This window comes from Gordionus sp. m RMFG-2023, chromosome 3 (genome assembly GCF_954871325.1).
Source record: "Gordionus sp. m RMFG-2023 chromosome 3, tfGorSpeb1-WG-v2, whole genome shotgun sequence".
In the NCBI taxonomy this organism is placed as follows: Eukaryota; Metazoa; Nematomorpha; class Gordioida; order Chordodea; family Parachordodidae; genus Gordionus; species Gordionus sp. m RMFG-2023.
This window is the reverse complement of record NC_088777.1, coordinates 30,961,329-30,978,459: the sequence shown is the minus strand read 5'-3', so window position 1 is coordinate 30,978,459 and position 17,131 is coordinate 30,961,329. Positions and strand designations below refer to the sequence as shown.

The 17,131-nt window shown below is 27.7% G+C and overlaps 2 protein-coding genes across 7 annotated transcripts in view; one reads left to right on the top strand and one right to left on the bottom strand.

The window, feature by feature from the left end:
* Positions 1 to 5,063: 5,063 nt before the first annotated feature.
* LOC135926884 (GATA zinc finger domain-containing protein 4-like) lies at positions 5,064 to 7,258 on the bottom strand. The gene is made up of 4 exons (XM_065462818.1): positions 6,964 to 7,258; positions 5,714 to 5,846; positions 5,373 to 5,639; positions 5,064 to 5,262 (listed from the first exon to the last, which is right to left on the bottom strand). Exons 1-4 carry the CDS (start codon positions 7,256 to 7,258, stop codon positions 5,064 to 5,066), a joined length of 894 nt encoding a protein of 297 aa, XP_065318890.1.
* Positions 7,259 to 13,727: 6,469 nt separating this feature from the next.
* The window catches only part of LOC135926042 (4'-phosphopantetheine phosphatase-like), a 79,225-nt gene continuing 75,821 nt past the window's right edge, over positions 13,728 to 17,131 (top strand). For 2 of the 6 annotated variants that reach the window (XM_065461701.1, XM_065461697.1), the window contains exons 1-3: positions 13,728 to 13,840; positions 14,053 to 14,132; positions 14,176 to 14,369. In XM_065461701.1, the coding sequence (XP_065317773.1) occupies positions 13,747 to 13,840; positions 14,053 to 14,132; positions 14,176 to 14,369 (368 nt within the window). In that variant the 5' untranslated portion in view covers positions 13,728 to 13,746. Of the gene's footprint in view, positions 13,841 to 13,879; positions 14,010 to 14,052; positions 14,133 to 14,175; positions 14,370 to 17,131 lie in introns of those variants that run through there. The other 4 variants (XM_065461700.1, XM_065461699.1, XM_065461702.1 and 1 more) reach the window with 4 other exon arrangements.

Genomic DNA, 17,131 nt, shown 5'->3' with positions numbered 1-17,131 from the left:
TCATTTTTTATTTAAAATAAGTAGATGGCGTTAAATAATTGAATGCAAATTGTTGCTATATTTATTATCAAGAACATTGATTAGTAAAATTTGTTAAAATATTAACTGTAATATATTCTCTAACTGTAAAATATGTCTGTAAAAGTGGAATTTTACCTAGTATTTTGTAACTATTTCTTTATAATAGACAAATATCAACTATATGTTTACCTTTTATAAATAAATTTCTTATACTTGTTTAGAATAAATTATTACCATGCTATTATATAAATGTATATACAAGTAATTTATTATATTTTATATAAACTAATAAAAATATATTTCATATAAACTAATAAAATTACATTTCATATTTGGGCTTTTTTTAAATTAAAATTAACCTCCTATAAAAATATTTTATGACTATATAGACTAAGGTAATCCGGCCAAGGTTGTGCAAAAGCGGGCCGAAGGCCCGTCTAAAAGTGGGTCTGGGGGTGAAGCTCCAGTAATTTTTTAATTCCCCTCCCCCTCCCTTTAGGAAAATCCTAGCTACGCCTATGTACATAAATATATATAAATAATGTTGATACAATGAAAATATATGTAATAATATATAATATTATATTATGAATTAGTATATTCGTTAATTAGATGCTATATGTTTATATAAAAATATAATATCGGGTGGTATTGTTTAAATGCCTAAGATTATTAGAATGTAGTATCCTGCCTTTTATTGTATGTGTTATATTGATGACGTGCAGTGGCGTAGCCAGGATTGATCCATGGGGAGGGTTTTAAATTGGGGGCTTCGCCCCCAAACCGCATTTTAAAAATTTGTCAATTTTGTGCTTTATTGGAGTCTATAATCACTATAGTAGCCAGCATAAATGAAAAAAATATTAGTAACAAAATTTTGGCCAAATTTATGATTAATACGCGACTGAAAGCTTATTCTGAAAATTTTATAAATGTTTAGTCAATTGTATATTAATTCAATCCATTCGGTGTAGAAAGAAGAATAAAATCGCCCCCCAAACCTTCCATTTTTTATGATCACTCAATATATCTTATTCTATGTTAAAAATAATTATTTTAATTAAATTTTTGCATATAACAAAATTTTGCAGAGAATTTCATTATAGATTTTATTTATTATTTATACAATAAAATAAATTTCAAAATGTATAAATTTTATACAGATTATATTAAAAATTTATTCTAAATAACTATATTTAAAAAAAATAGAATTATACTAAAATATGAATAATTCTTATTCGTATTTAAAAAAATATAATTTCACAATTATAATATAATTAATACAAAAATGAGTATATTAATAAAACAAATTCTTATTAGAGATCCGCAAAAGTAGAAAAATCGGGCTGGGTCGGGCCTAATATTTTTTTAAAAATTCGGGCCGTGTTGGGTCGGGTTTTGAATTTTTTTTAAAATATATCTAAATATAATGTTAAATATTTAAAAATATTTGTTTTTATTTATAAAAACTAGACACCATATAACATATATCTTTTATTTTGAGTAATTATAAAAATGAATTTCTATATATAAATAAATTTGGGCCAGGCCGACAAAACTTTTTGAAAAAAATTTCGGGTTCGGGCCGGCAAACTTTTTTAAAATAATTTCGGGCAGGGCCGGGCTTGAAAAATTAGACCCGATGCAGATCACTAATTCTTAGTGCAAATGCAATATTTTTATTAAAAATAGTATAAATATTATGACTAAGAATTCATTATAATTACTTTTTGAATATAAAAATTTTATGACTAAGATCATATATAATAATTTAGCAATTTTAAAATTTGAATTTATAAAGAGAAGTCTACTTTTCTCTGAGATTTGACTAATTCATCTAGAATCTCCTTATAAATATTTAATATTGCGAATCCATTTAAACGGCTTTCACCGGTGCTATTTCTTAAATAGGTTTTTAACCTTTTCAAAGTTGAAAAAGACCTTTCATTAGTGCAGGTGCTAATCGGTAAGGTAGCTAAGATAAAAACAATGTTTTGATATTAGGCAGGGAATCTAAAGTGCAATTATAAGAAAGGGCCTGCAAAGCATATTTTGGTCTCAAAGAGTACTCTATTCTGTCAAAATTTTTATACCAAAATTCAACATCACAAAGTAATTTATCATACGATCCTGATAATTCATCAGATTAAAACTCTGAGATTTTCTTAATATCCTCTCGCGTTTCAAGTGTATTTAGACTCAACTGGAAAAAGAAAATGAACGCTGTTTAAAATAAAATTGTGAATAATAAATCTTTCATTTAATTGAAATTAAAATGTATCAATAAAGGGAGTAAAAATATTTATTTTATAAAAATTCTCAATCGTAGATGCATCAATATTTAAGCGATTGGACTATCTAGAAGCTACTCTAGTTTTAAAATTTTTAATCCCAAACATATTAGCGATCACCTTTACTTTCTCATTATATTTACCAAATTAAATGATTTTTCTTTTATTTAAAAATTATAAAAAATTAATTAGAATTTTTTCTTAATTATTTTAACATTATAAATTTTATTATTAAATTTATAAATATCTAATTTAACTATGCCAGAAAAAATTTACGTATCAGGTCAATTCAGCGAAACTTTTATCGCGAAACACTTTTTCGCGAAACTTTTATTGCGAATGTCGTTTATCGCGAAAAGTTTTTATAGCGAAGGTAAAATCGTGAAACCAATTCTGCGAATTTATCTCCGCGAAACATCTATAGCGAAGACAATTTCGCGAAGCCATTGTCGCGAATTTATTTCCGCGAAACCTTAACCGCGAATTTATTAGAGCGAATACATTTTAGCGAAACATTTTACGCGAACACTTTACAGCGAATTTTTTATCACGAATATGTTTGCGCGAAGTCATTATCGCGAGCGCATTACCGCGAAACAATATATATATTGCGAACGCATTTATTTAAAAGAAAATAACATATTATTTATTATTTGATGTTTTTTAATAAAAAATGATATGCTACTATTGTAATATTATTTTTGTTACAATTTATTAGTGATTTTCACGCCCAAGATTTTAAGTAAAAAAAATTTCTTGAAGTTTAAAAAAATTTTTGAACATATTTTGATAAAAATTTTAAATCTTCTTTGTAAATATATTTTTTTTGACGAATTCTTTTGTGAAATTTATTATATACAATTTTTAAGTGAAATCTTTTATAGTTTCTTTTATCATTTTTGTAAAATTATCTATTTCTTAAATATATTAAAAGAGGTGGGTTTTCTAAATAATTTTTTTTTAAATATTTATATTCAACTTATTTATGTTATTTTATATGATCTTTTTAAGAAAATAATTTAATGTGACAATTGTCATATTCGTCTTAAGATTTTTGAAATTTATGACTCAAAAGGGTAAAAATATCATTTATATTGTAAAGATGTTAAATTATAATTTCAATTAGGATGTACCATATAAAAGCGACAATTGTCATAATCATTATTTTTAAAGTTTTTTTACAATTTTTTGACATAAATGGGCAAAAATATAAGTTGTTACATGTTAAAATAAAATTCCACTGAAGATGTCATAGATATAAGTTACAATTGTCATAATCGTTGTTTATAAAGTTTTTTGAATTTTTTTGTTGCAAATGGGTAAAAATATAGATTGTAAACATGGTAAATTAAAATTTCATGAAGATTTTACCATTGAAAAGTGACAATTGTCATAATCGTTATTTTTATAGTTTTTAGAATTTTTTTGATCAAAATGCGTTAAAATATATGCAAATGTGTTATAGCATTCTCTCTTTCTTAATTGGTCCAGGTGTTTCCTTGTAATACCTTTTTCTGTATAGACTTGAAACATAGTGTCGCTTTCCTTCAAATTAATTGTCCCTTTGTCCCACGTGTCATTCCCTTGTACTTTATACCAAACAAAATCTCCTATATTAAAGGTTCTATTTCGTGGTAAAGTAACGTTTATTTTATTCTCCTTCTCCTCCAACGGTCTCAATAAGTCCCATTTAACTCTAATATAACGGTTGAACATTCTCTTAGATGGTGTAACTCCTGTATGTCATTACGCGTATTTCTGTAATTAAATAAAAATTTGTCATGATTAGCATGAATCCCCTTGGCGTCGATATCATGACCCAGGAACCTCACTTTGTTTTTGAAAAATAAACTTTTCTAACCCGTACTATAATATTCTCTCAAAGACCTTTTTGATGTTGTTTAAATGTGCTTCATCGTTATTTCCAGTTATTAATAAGTTAACAACATAAAATATAACGTCTGTCATATCACCGAAAATCTGATCCATGATTTGTTGGAATATAGCAGATGAAGTTTTCAACCCAAAAGGAAGTCTGGTAAATTGGTAGTATCCCTTATGTGTAGACATAGTCAAAAATTTTCTGCTATTTTTATCGATCGGAACTTGTAGAAAAGCATTTTTGAAATCGATTTTGGTAAATTTTTTTCTTTCTGAAAGTTTAGCTATAAGTTCATTTATACGTGGAAGTGGGTATCTAAAGTCTTCGAGAGCTGGATTTATAGTGTCTTTAAAATCTGAAAGCCTGATGCTCCCATTATCTTTGTATACGGCGGTTATAGGACTCGCCCATCGCACATCACTTACAGGCTCATAATTTTTTCGTGTATCCATCTATTCAGTTCTTCGCCCACAAGATCAATCTTTGAATACGGTATACGTCTTGGTGGTATTATTTTAGGTTGGGCGTCACATCTTAAATGTAATTTAACATTTACTTTGTATTTGCCGGCCCTAAACCCGGCCCGGCCCGTTTAATAAGTTTATTGATTTCGTCTTCATAATTGGTGTCAACATTTCCTATGAATTTATTTAAAATATTTTTAAAGGCATTGATCCAGATTGTTCCTAATATCGCATTCTTTCTCGCCTCTACAACTACTGCTAGTAAATATTTAGTGATTCCTTCATAACTTACTTTAACTTGAGTTGTCCCGATGATTTTAATCAAGTTTCCGTCGTAGGCTGTAAGCCGCAAACTGAATTTATTCATTTCTCTTATACCAATTTTTTTAGCCATATCATGAGGTATTAGGTATACTTTGATCCAGTGTCAACCTGCATAGTAGTAGTAACATTATTTAATTTCAAAGTAGTCATAAAAGCACTGTCATCACCTTTGTCTCTATTTTCAGCCAGGTTGTTGACATTGAAATCATTCTCATTATTGTCTTTGGCAGTGCCAACTTTATTTTCCCCAACTTCTTCAATGTTCATATTACAATTATTGCTATCGTAGAAGTTTTGATTATCATACTGGATTTGTTTTCTTTGATTAAAATCCTCCGATTACGATCGTCATATTCGATTTGTTTTCTTTGGTTATCCTTATTATGCTACCTGTTGTTTCCTTCATTATTATTTGAATTGTTGTTAAAAGATAAGTAATTATTATGATCTTGATAGTCAGATTGAATCTGCCTCCTATGATTATAATTAAACCAGGCGTTGTTCCTACCATAGTTGTTGTTATAAGATTGATGATTATTATTATGAAAGTTTCTGTTGCTATTGTTATACCGATAATTGTAATTTTGATAGTTACTATCATAATACTGATTATTACTATTGTTGTTATTATTAATATTGTTATTGTTTCTAACGTTACTATATTAATAATTTATAATTACATATTAATAATTTTTAAAATTATTTATATATTAATAATTTAGACTTTTTACATTTTCATCATATCATTTAATATCTCGCTATTTTGATAATCGTTATTGGGTTTAGTTAACGTATATTTGATAACTTTGCCATTTTGCAAGGAAGAACATGTTCCTGAAGTACTATCATCATGCCATGCTCTGTCTACCGAATATCATTATTCTGCTTTATCATTTTAATAAATCAAGTGAGAGATAAATGTTTTTCATTGTTTCCCTAGTTTCGTCACTGTTATAGGTATTCACCATAAGTTATGTTAAAAGTAGCGCGCTACATTTTTTAAATAGCGATAAGTTAGTTACTTTATTTTTATAAAAATAGTATCTAATTAATAGCGCCGCCATTTATTTAGAGTAGCCATAGCTAAAAAAGAGGGGAAGATTGATAGTTGTAGAGCAATCTCTGAAAATATTTAATACGTAACTTATGATATTAATTTATTTTTAATATTTAATTATAATTTTTTATAGGAAAAAATTGTAGTTTAATTAGTTTTTTAGATTCCTTAACTTTTATTTCTAGTAGACTCTTTTATTTTTATTTCTAGTAGACATTCCTTTTTAAAAAAAAATACAATTTTCGAAAAGATAAAAAAAAAATTATTTTATAAAAAAAATTATTAAAAATACGCAATGAAACAAAATCAATTTTATTACGCGAAAAAAATTAACTAAAAATCAATATATTCAAAAATAATCTAGTTTTCCTCTTTTTCATATAAAAATAAATTACATCCTTGACATTATCTCTTTTTCATATAAAAATACAATATATCCTTGACATTACTGTAATAATAACCTACTAATATAATAATAAACATAATACTACAACACGCCCCCTTAACAAAAATCCTGGGCAAAATTATATATATTTTTTATATCACTATTGCAAAAAAAATTAATCAGCGTATAAACATTCAATAAATGATTAACATATTTTTTTCTTTAAACATTATTTTTATGTCTGTATTTTTTCTTTATCACTTCACACACTCAATCAGATCTTGGTAATCATCTCAGTATTTTTTTAGAGGGTCGATTCTAACGTTGCCATCCTCCTCTCTTTTAGGCGATTTTCATAGTAGCCGTCATAAATTTGTTGTCATCCTAACATTATGTCGTTCCTCTTTTACGTTGGACGGTGTTCGTGGGCAGTGGTTGCTTCTTGATTACACGATTATTTACACCATTGAAGTCTACGTTATTTATTAACCGGGAACTTTCCTTAAATATTTTCCTTTTTTACAATTTTCTTTTTCAACCATTTCTATGCACTCTCTTCCGTAATTGATCCCTGTGCCTGACACCTTCACTATTATCATTAAATTTTACCCTATTTAATTTGTTTCCCAAATTTTCTATTACTACACCTTTCTCCCATTTTCTTGAACTTCCATATAATCTAATCCATACTAATTGTCCCACAGTATATTCCAATTTCCATCTATCAATATCCTCTACAATTACCGCCGTTTTCCTGGGTATTAACATATCTAAAAACATCCTTACTTTCCGACCTATCATTTCTTCGGCCGGAGACAAACCATCATTACCCATCGCATTATTATAATACAAATGCTTCTCCCACATTTCTCCTTTTCCACTTTTTGTTTTCTTCTACCATCTTTTAACCGTCGCTAGCATCCGTTCCACCTGTCCATTGGAACTGGGATGATACGGTAGCGCTAACACATGATATACACCCGTTTCACAGAATCTCTTGAATTCTTCACCGATAAAAGCTGGTCCACCATCCGATACCACAGTTTTCGGAATACTAAACTTCGACCATACTTTTTTAAAATGTTTAATCACAATATTCGCCGTTAACCCATGAATTTCTTCAAATTCTATCCATTTGGAGAGCGCATCTACCACTTAATATATACTTCTTTCCTTCATATTCGAAAAATCAACATGAACCCTCTCTCCTGGTTCTACAACTTTTGGCCATGTACTATTTTTATCCTTACGGGGCTTGTCAGACCATGCATTGCAAATCTCACATTCTTTTCCCAATTTATCAATATCCTCGTTCTTTTTCAGCCACCATACGTATTCTCTTCCCCATTGTTTCATAAGAGTAACTCCTTGATGACCTACATGTATGACATTCAAAATTTTCTCCCACAATTTTCGGGATATAACAGCTCGGGGTCCCCTCATAATACAATCGTCCACTATAGTTAATTCTGTTTCAATATTTTTGAAAACTTTATCATTATTTTTCCATGGTCTTTTTCCCATTAGACATAATTTAACTACCGCTAATTCTCTATCTTTCCTTGTAAACCTTTGTATATCTTCCCATGTCGTTGGGCTACCTTTTATACTTCGCATTACCGTACGTACAAGACATTCTTCCCGATTATCAATTTTAAAAACCACCGATTCATCCAAACTTTCGCCAGCACCTAACCTCGACAACAGGTAACTGGTTTTCTTTTCCCCTTCGATATTTTAAATCCAAATCAAAACTTCCTACTAACAATAACCATCGCTGAAGTCGAGGTGATAACATCAACTCTTTGTTATCTTTTTAAATAAATGTATCAAGGGCTTATGATCTGTAAATCAACAAACTTCCTACCTATAAGGTATTCGCGACATTTCGTTTATCCAAAAATCACAGATAAAGCCTACTGTTCTATCACTGAATACCACTTTTCTACCTCTCGAAACACTCTCGAGAAAAATAAAACAGGTCTTTCTATTCCATCTATCAAATGCAACATCGCCCCACCTACTCCTCTATTACAAGCATCTACAGCTAAAACTACTTCCAGATCACTATTAAAACACACCAGAATGGGCTCCTTCCAATTCATTCTCTCTTTTAACGTTCTGAACGCAATCTCTTGTTCCTCCTTCCATTCAAAATGTACCCCTTTCCTTAATAATTCATATAAAGGAGCAGCTACTTCCGCAAATCTCGATATAAACCGATGGTAATAATTTACCATTCCCATAAACGACTGGGCCTCTACTTTACTGGTCGGCCTATTCGAATTCGCAATACTCAAAAAATTCTTATCTAACGATTTAACCTCCATTCTATTAATTCTATGACCCAAATATGTCACTTCAGTTACTCCCAACACACTTTTTTCACGACTCGCCTTTAATCCTTTAAGTCGAATTCTAATAAATACTTCTTCTAGCCTGATATTATGTTGTTTCATTGTTATTCCTACAACCAAAACATCATCCATATAATAAAAAACACCCTCTAAACCTTGGAAAACAGCAGCCATTGTCCGCTGAAACATAGGGGCTGATACACTTAACCCAAATGGTAATCGACAAAACGTAAACAATCCCTTGAATGCCGTAATCGTTAACAACTTCCTAGTTTTGACATCGGTAATTGCAAAAATGCACACGAAAAATCAATCTTTGAAAAATATTTTCCCCCTTTCAAACTGGCCAAAATTTCTTCTATTCGCGGTAACGGATATTTCACCTCTACAACCCAAGAATTCAATGTCACCCTAAAATCGGCACATAACCTCAATTTTCTATTAGCCTTTCTCACAGGTACCAACGGAGTTGCCCATTCACTGTACCCAATAAGACAAATAATTCCATCTTTCCCCCAGTTATCCAACTTTTTTTCCATTTCCGCCCTCCATTCAAATGGAACTCTTCGCACCGGACAATACTGCGGTACACAACCTTCCTTTAAACGGATATTAACTTCATAATCCACTAAACACCCTAATTTCTCCTCAAAAATTTCACTATAACTATTCATTAACAAGCCTCCAATTTTCCAAACTCGAAAATTGTTCCTTTCCTTCCCCTCCATTAATTCTTTTTCCTCTTTTTTTCTTACAAATTTCGCCGGGAAATTCTGTAACACTGGTATATCTTTCTTTTCATTATCCAGTTCCTTACACATTTCTTGACTCATAATTTTCTCCTCTATTTCTTCTGTTTTCGTGTCTATTTTTATTTCATCATTATTTCTCTCATTAATACATTTTCTACGAGGTATTTACCTCTCTAGGCTTGTCATTTTCCATAATATTAACACTTTGCGACAACTCAGTATATCTAACCTTTCTTTTTTTTAACTGGAACTATCCGCGTTTGAGACATATTTTTTTTTACAAACTCACTTTCCCGATTACCCATCATACCTTTTCCAATGATTTCATCTTTTATATGACACTATTCTTGATTTTCTATTTTAACGTTCTGAACTTCAACCATTTCATCTCGTTTAATTTCATTTGAAAAATTACCAAAAATTATTTAATGGACCAATCTTAACAATCCATTCCCACCCCATAATCGTCTCCACCTTTTTATCAACAATCCACAAATTTAAATAATCAACTATACCATTTATTACAAACGGTATTTCAATTTTTCCTTAAACCTTTATTTCCAATCCATCAAACTGTTTAACTATCATCTCCTCTTCAATTATATTCTCTTCTGGCCAATATTCACAATAATTTTCATAACTTGCAATCGATATCGCCGCACCTGTATCCAATAGCCTAGATATTTCTCTACTTTCTACAACTACTTCTACATGAGGACATTTATCCTTCTCACTTTTGCCCTCTAATTTTAAAATAGGAATTCTATAATTTTTCATATTTTCACCATTTAACAAATTTATATTTCTTTTATCTACTAAATTTCTTTTAACTTCTACATCTCCACCGACCCAAAATTTCACTTCATTCTCTAATGCAATAACTTCCATTTTACTATTTTCGCTATCATTTAGTCACCTCTCCCGACATTCTATAGCCCGATGTCCTTCCTTCCTGCTCTTAAAATATATACTTTCATCTTTATCTTCTTTCAAAATATCATTATTTTGTATCATTCTTACATTAGATGCCGGTGCTAAGTATTTCACTGCCGGAAATGCTTCCCCATTTATCGGTTCTCTTACATAACAATTCTCTTTTCTTTCACATTAAAATGTTCTTTGATTATTTCCAATAATACGATACGTCGGGACATAACATTTTTCACTACTACGTTCAACTCCTCCACATCTATTACATTTAATCGGTTGCTTATTAAACATAGCACCGTTCTGCACACAATTTCTACTTATATGCCCCAATTCCCCACATGAATAACATCTTACATTTTGCATATTAATCTTTGGACGATTAAATCTATTTCGGAAAAAATTTTACTTTTCCCAACTTTCCTTTTCATTTCTCAGCAAGTTCATTGACGTATTATACTCTTTTAAATTATCGTATTCCTTATCATTCATTCGATCCTCTTTTTTGAAATCCTTTTCATACCTTCTCTCACAATTTTCTCTATGACTATAATTATTTGGTTTATCATCTCTCATTCCATGTTCATCTTTAATCTCTATTTCTCTTTTATTATCAATACCTTTTCGTTCATTTTCCGACCTAATAATATTGATACTTTTCCTCATTATTTCTATCATATTTTTATTTAACATTTTAAATATTTCATCTTTTAAATTTAACATCTCTTAAGTCATTCTTTCATTTTCATTAAAGTTTTTTAATTCCCTTTCATTTTTTCCTTTTTCCTTTTCATTACTTTTGATTTCAATTTCTTCCGTGATTTTTATTCTATCTCTTTCTATAACTTCATTTTTTTCCGATGTAACACAATACCAATTATCCATAAACATATCACTACTACAGCTATAATACAATAATTTCTCTGTGGAACCATTTTAACATAATGCCTTGACAAAATTGGTTCCATTGTCAGTCACCATCTTCACCACCTTATTATGAATTTTATAGAACGTGAGATATACCTTCGATGACGACTCCAACAATCAGCAGTGGTGCATACATAAGAAACTTCAGACAAATCTCTTATAAGATTTGTCGTTATATAAGAGAAGGAAGTAGATATCCTGTTGCCCAGTGTTTGGCGACAAATAATTTTTGTCGCAGGAGAAAAAGTTTTAATAATTTTTTCAAATGAAGGATCATCAACCAGAGACAGTGGTTGAAAGGTGTCAATAATAAAATCCATGATAACCTTGTCTGCCGTTTTTTGCGATACAGCTGGAATGTTTAGATTGTTAAAATTTAATTTAGATTGTCTGGATTTGCAACCAGAGCCACTTTGGTTTTGCAGTGATATATTTTTTTATGTAGAGAATTCGTTGAGGTGTTTGGTAATCTCATTTTTAAATTCACTGCTTTTTCTTTATAAAAGAAAAAAAAAGTATGTATCAAAGTTGGATGAAAATAACTTATCCTGAATCAAATTTCATTTTTAAAATTTTATATGGAAATTTAAAGTTAAAAAAAACAATGTACAGGCTGAATGTAAAACCTATATAAATAAAAAAACAATAAAGGGTTCAACACAAATTTTGTTAAACATATTAAAATATATTATTTAATTTATATATGGTTAAAAAAGGTTCATATAGGTTATTTTAAATTTTAAGTTTACAATATTGTCTTTGTCTATCATTATTAAAAGTTGCCCAAGATGATATGGGCTATAGATTTTGATAAATTATTTTCCTATATATGAATATAATTAGCCTTTTTGGCATTTAAGAACTATGGATTAAGGGATCAACAAATTTTGTTAAACATATTAAAGTATGTTTTATTAGTGGTTAAAAGGGGGTAGGTTATCTTAAAAATTTAAGTTTACAATATTGTCTATCATAATTAAAAGTTTCCCAAGATGATATGGTCTAAAGATTTTGATAAAGTATTTTCCTATTAATATAATGAGGCTTTTTGGCATTTAAGAACTTATGGATTGGGTCAAATGATACAAAAAATACAATTCAAAATATATTATTAAAAAAAGCCCTAAAAATGTTGTCAAGAGGATTATATAATCAAGCTCAAACTGAAACTATAATACTAATTGATTAGATTTAACATATTATAATAAAGATATAATAGAATAGATATTTATTTTTTTGGTAAAACATTGCTAAGTTCAATACAAATAACATTGAACTGGATGTTTTAATTATATTAGAGAAAGTCAAATATACCAAGATTAACTCTAAATATTTTATTAATTATACTGTATCTAATAATTCATTTTTTTTATAAAGAATCTGTATCTAGATTCTATTTCTGTAGTACCTGTTCAACTCAGGAATGTAATAAATTAAATTTAAACATGTTGACATTAAGATTAGTAAATAAAAAAAATTTAAAAGAATTACTTGTAAATGTAGCTTTAAGTTCGAGGATGATATTTTGGAAGATGATATTATCTTCTTACAGAGACGGCATTTGGTGCTGATCATATTATAAGAGTTGCTTTCATCTATTTCTCATAAAGTAAAATACTTACGCAATTTCAAAAATGGTAAAAGATTCTCATTCTCACTTATATCTGCTGTTACATCAATAGTAGATGCAATAGAATCTTCTAAATCTATAATGGACATTTACATTTACCTATTAAAATAAATATTAATATATTATTATAAATTTATATTAAATAACTTGTAAGATCTCTAAATCTCGTAAAATTTAGGAAATGAATAAATATATCTATAAAATAAATGGTGGAATGGAAGTTGATAAAATATGAAGGTAGATATTTTTTTTAAAAATAATATTTTAATTTAATTTTCAAAATTTTTGTTTTATTTATTTCTTTTTAAGTAAAAAATTAATTTTTAAAAAGATCGGGATCGAATTTTAAACAAAATGATCTCGATCGCGATCCTCAATTTAAGTCAGAATCATAAATCTCGTAAAATTGACAAATTTGCGATCGAATCTAGGATCGTCGATCTTTTGATTCGATATTCCCCGTCATTTTTGACGGGTAGTTTTATAATATTAAAATGATTTATATATATATAATAATTTATACAACACTATTAATAAATAAAACTTATATATGTTATATTATAATTATATAATAAAAAATAATATAATAAAATGATTTGTATATTTATAATTTATAAAATGATTTATATTTTAGTAATTTATAAAATTATTTATATATTATTAGGCTTTTTAAGATTTTCATTCATTTAATTCCTTGCTTTGCTATTTAGAGGTGGAACCAAATTTCATATGCTATCTTTAACCTACCTAGAAAGGTATTGCAATAAAATGGATAAAAATAGTAATTTAAAAGGAAATATAGATTGGTTTTCTATTGATATAGGTATTTAAACATTAAATTTATATGCTATACTGCCTAAAGATTTATATTAACTACTGCTTTGCTATAACTAACAAATGCTTGATTAAAATGCAACATAATATTGATATTAAATTACATGATAATTTTTTACAAACATTGCAAAATGCTCAAAGAGTATCTATTGATATAGGTATATTTTCTTGTTTTCTTTTTTATATGCACATTATTTTAAGGAGGCTCCTTGGCAAAATTAGCATACCTAGTCAATGTACCTAGGAAAAAAACTATTTACAACATTGATGGCAAGGAAGATGTATAAGCTTATATATTCTTTAGATTATTTATATTTTACAAAGATCTGTGAAACAGAAGAAATGGGTGCACAATTACATTTCATAAAATTTGAGACAAAATGCATAGAAGCATGTTTAGATTTCATACAGAAACATATAGCAACCTTACCTGAATTTCAATCTTGTAAAGTTTTAAAAGCTACTGGTGGAGGAGCTTATAAATATATAGATTTGATACAGAAGAGTCTTAATTTCAAGTAAAAATAAAATTATATAATAATGACAAATAATCAAGTTTGTTAATTTATCCTTTTAAGGATTGAGTCAAGATCAGATTCTTTTCAAAAAATATAAAAAAATAAAGATAATAATTTTCAAAAAAGGATCATGATTTTTTAGTGGATAATGTCAAATTTTGAGGCATGACTAAAATACGCGCCCCTGAAAACTAAGCGTCCCTACGCACCCCCTATGAAAGAAGCTTAAATTAAATTATATTAATATAGAATCATAATAAACTTCAAAAGATTAATCAGAAAATGTTATTTTTGATTTTAATTAAAAAATGGTAGTAAAATTAAAAAAAATTTTTTTTTTTACATCAATAAAATACGTGCCCCTACGCTGTATCAGGTCAATTCAGCGAAACTTTTATCGCGAAACACTTTTTCGCAAAACTTTTATCGTGAAACACTTTTTCGCGAAACACTTTTTTGCGAAACTTTTATCGCGAAAAGTTTTTATAGCGAAGGTAAAATCGCGAAACCAATTCTGCGAATTTATTTCCGCGAAACCTTAACCGCGAATTTATTAGAGCGAATACATTTTAGCGAAACATTTTATGCGAACACTTTACAGCAAATTTTTTATCGCAAATATATTTGCGCGAAGTCATTATCGCGAGCGCATTACCGCAAAACAATAAATATATTGCGAATGCATTTATTTAAAGGAAAACAACATATTATTTATTTTTGATGTTTTTTAATAAAAAATGATATGCTACTATTGTAATATTATTTTTGTTACAATTTATTAGTGATTTTCACGCCCAAGATTTTAAGTAAAAAAAATTTCTTGAAGTTTAAAAAAATTTTTGAACATATTTTGATAAAAATTTTAAATCTTCTTTGTAAATATATTTTTTTTGACGAATTCTTTTGTGAAATTTATTATATACAATTTTTAAGTGAAATCTTTTATAGTTTCTTTTATCATTTTTGTAAAATTATCTATTTCTTAAATATATTAAAAGAGGTGGGTTTTCTAAATAATTTTTTTTTAAATATTTATATTCAACTTATTTATGTTATTTTATATGATCTTTTTAAGAAAATAATTTAATGTGACAATTGTCATATTCGTCTTAAGATTTTTGAAATTTATGACTCAAAAGGGTAAAAATATCATTTATATTGTAAAGATGTTAAATTATAATTTCAATTAGGATGTACCATATAAAAGCGACAATTGTCATAATCATTATTTTTAAAGTTTTTTTACAATTTTTTGACATAAATGGGCAAAAATATAAGTTGTTACATGTTAAAATAAAATTCCACTGAAGATGTCATAGATATAAGTTACAATTGTCATAATCGTTGTTTATAAAGTTTTTTGAATTTTTTTGTTGCAAATGGGTAAAAATATAGATTGTAAACATGTTAAATTAGAATTTCATGAAGATGTACCATAAAAAAGTGACAATTGTCATAATCGTTATCTTATAACTTTTTTATATTCTTTTGACGTAAATGGGCTAAAATAAGTATTGCTAACATGTTAAAATAAAACTTCAGTGAAGATGTACCCTAGATAAGTGACAATTGCCAAAATTGTTATTTTTAAAGTTTTTTGTATTTTTTTAACGCAAATAGGTAAAAATATAGATTGTAAACATGTTAAATTAGAATTTCCTAAAGATGTACCATAAAAAAGTGACAATTGTCATAATCGTTAATTTATAATTTTTTAAAATTTTTTTGACGTAAATGGGCTAAAATAAGTATTGCTAACATGTTAAAATAAAATTTCAGTGAAAATGTACCTTAGATAAGTGACAATTGTCAAAATCGTTATTTTTTAAGTTTTTTGTATTTTTTTAACGCAAATGGGTAAAAATATAGATTGTAAACATGTTAAATTAGAATTTCATGAAGATGTACCATAAAAAAGTGACAATTGTCATAATCGTTATTTTATAACTTTTTTAATTTTTTTTGACGTAAATGGGCTAAAATAAGTATTGAAAACATGTTAAAATAAAATTTCAGTGAAAATGTATATTAGATAAGTGACAATAAAGTTTTTTGAATTTTTTTGACGCAAATGGGTAAAAATATAGATTGTAAACATGTTAAATTAAAATTTCATGAAGATGTACCATAGAAAAGTGACAATTGTCATAATTGTTATTTTATAACTTTTTGAATTTTTTTGACGTAAATGGGGTAAAATAAGTATTGCAAACATGTTTAAATAAAATTTCAGTGAAGATGTACCCTAGATAAGTGACAATTGTCTTAATCGTTATTTTTAAACCTTTTTGAATTTTTTTGACGCAAATGGGTTAAAATATAGATTGTAAACATGTTAAATTAAAACTTCATGAGGATGCACCATAGATAGGTGATAATTGTCATAATCGTTATTTTTAAAATTATTAGACGCAAATGGGCAAAAATATAAATTACTTACATGTTAAAATAAAATTTCAGTGAAGATGTACCATAGATAAGTATCAATTGTCATAATCGTTGTTAATAAGGTTTTTTTGAATATTTTTGTTGCAAATGGATTAAAATATAGATTGTAAACATGCTAAATTAAAATTTCATGAATATATACCATTGAAAAGTGACAATTTTATAATCGTTAATTTTAAAGTTCTTTGATGTAAATGGGTTACCCTGAATTCAGACTCAGCACTATTTTGCCACGAGTATACAAAAATATTTGTTTACTGTGAATGCAAGGCTATACATTTTTATAATGTAGCATTAAAATTTATTAATTAAAG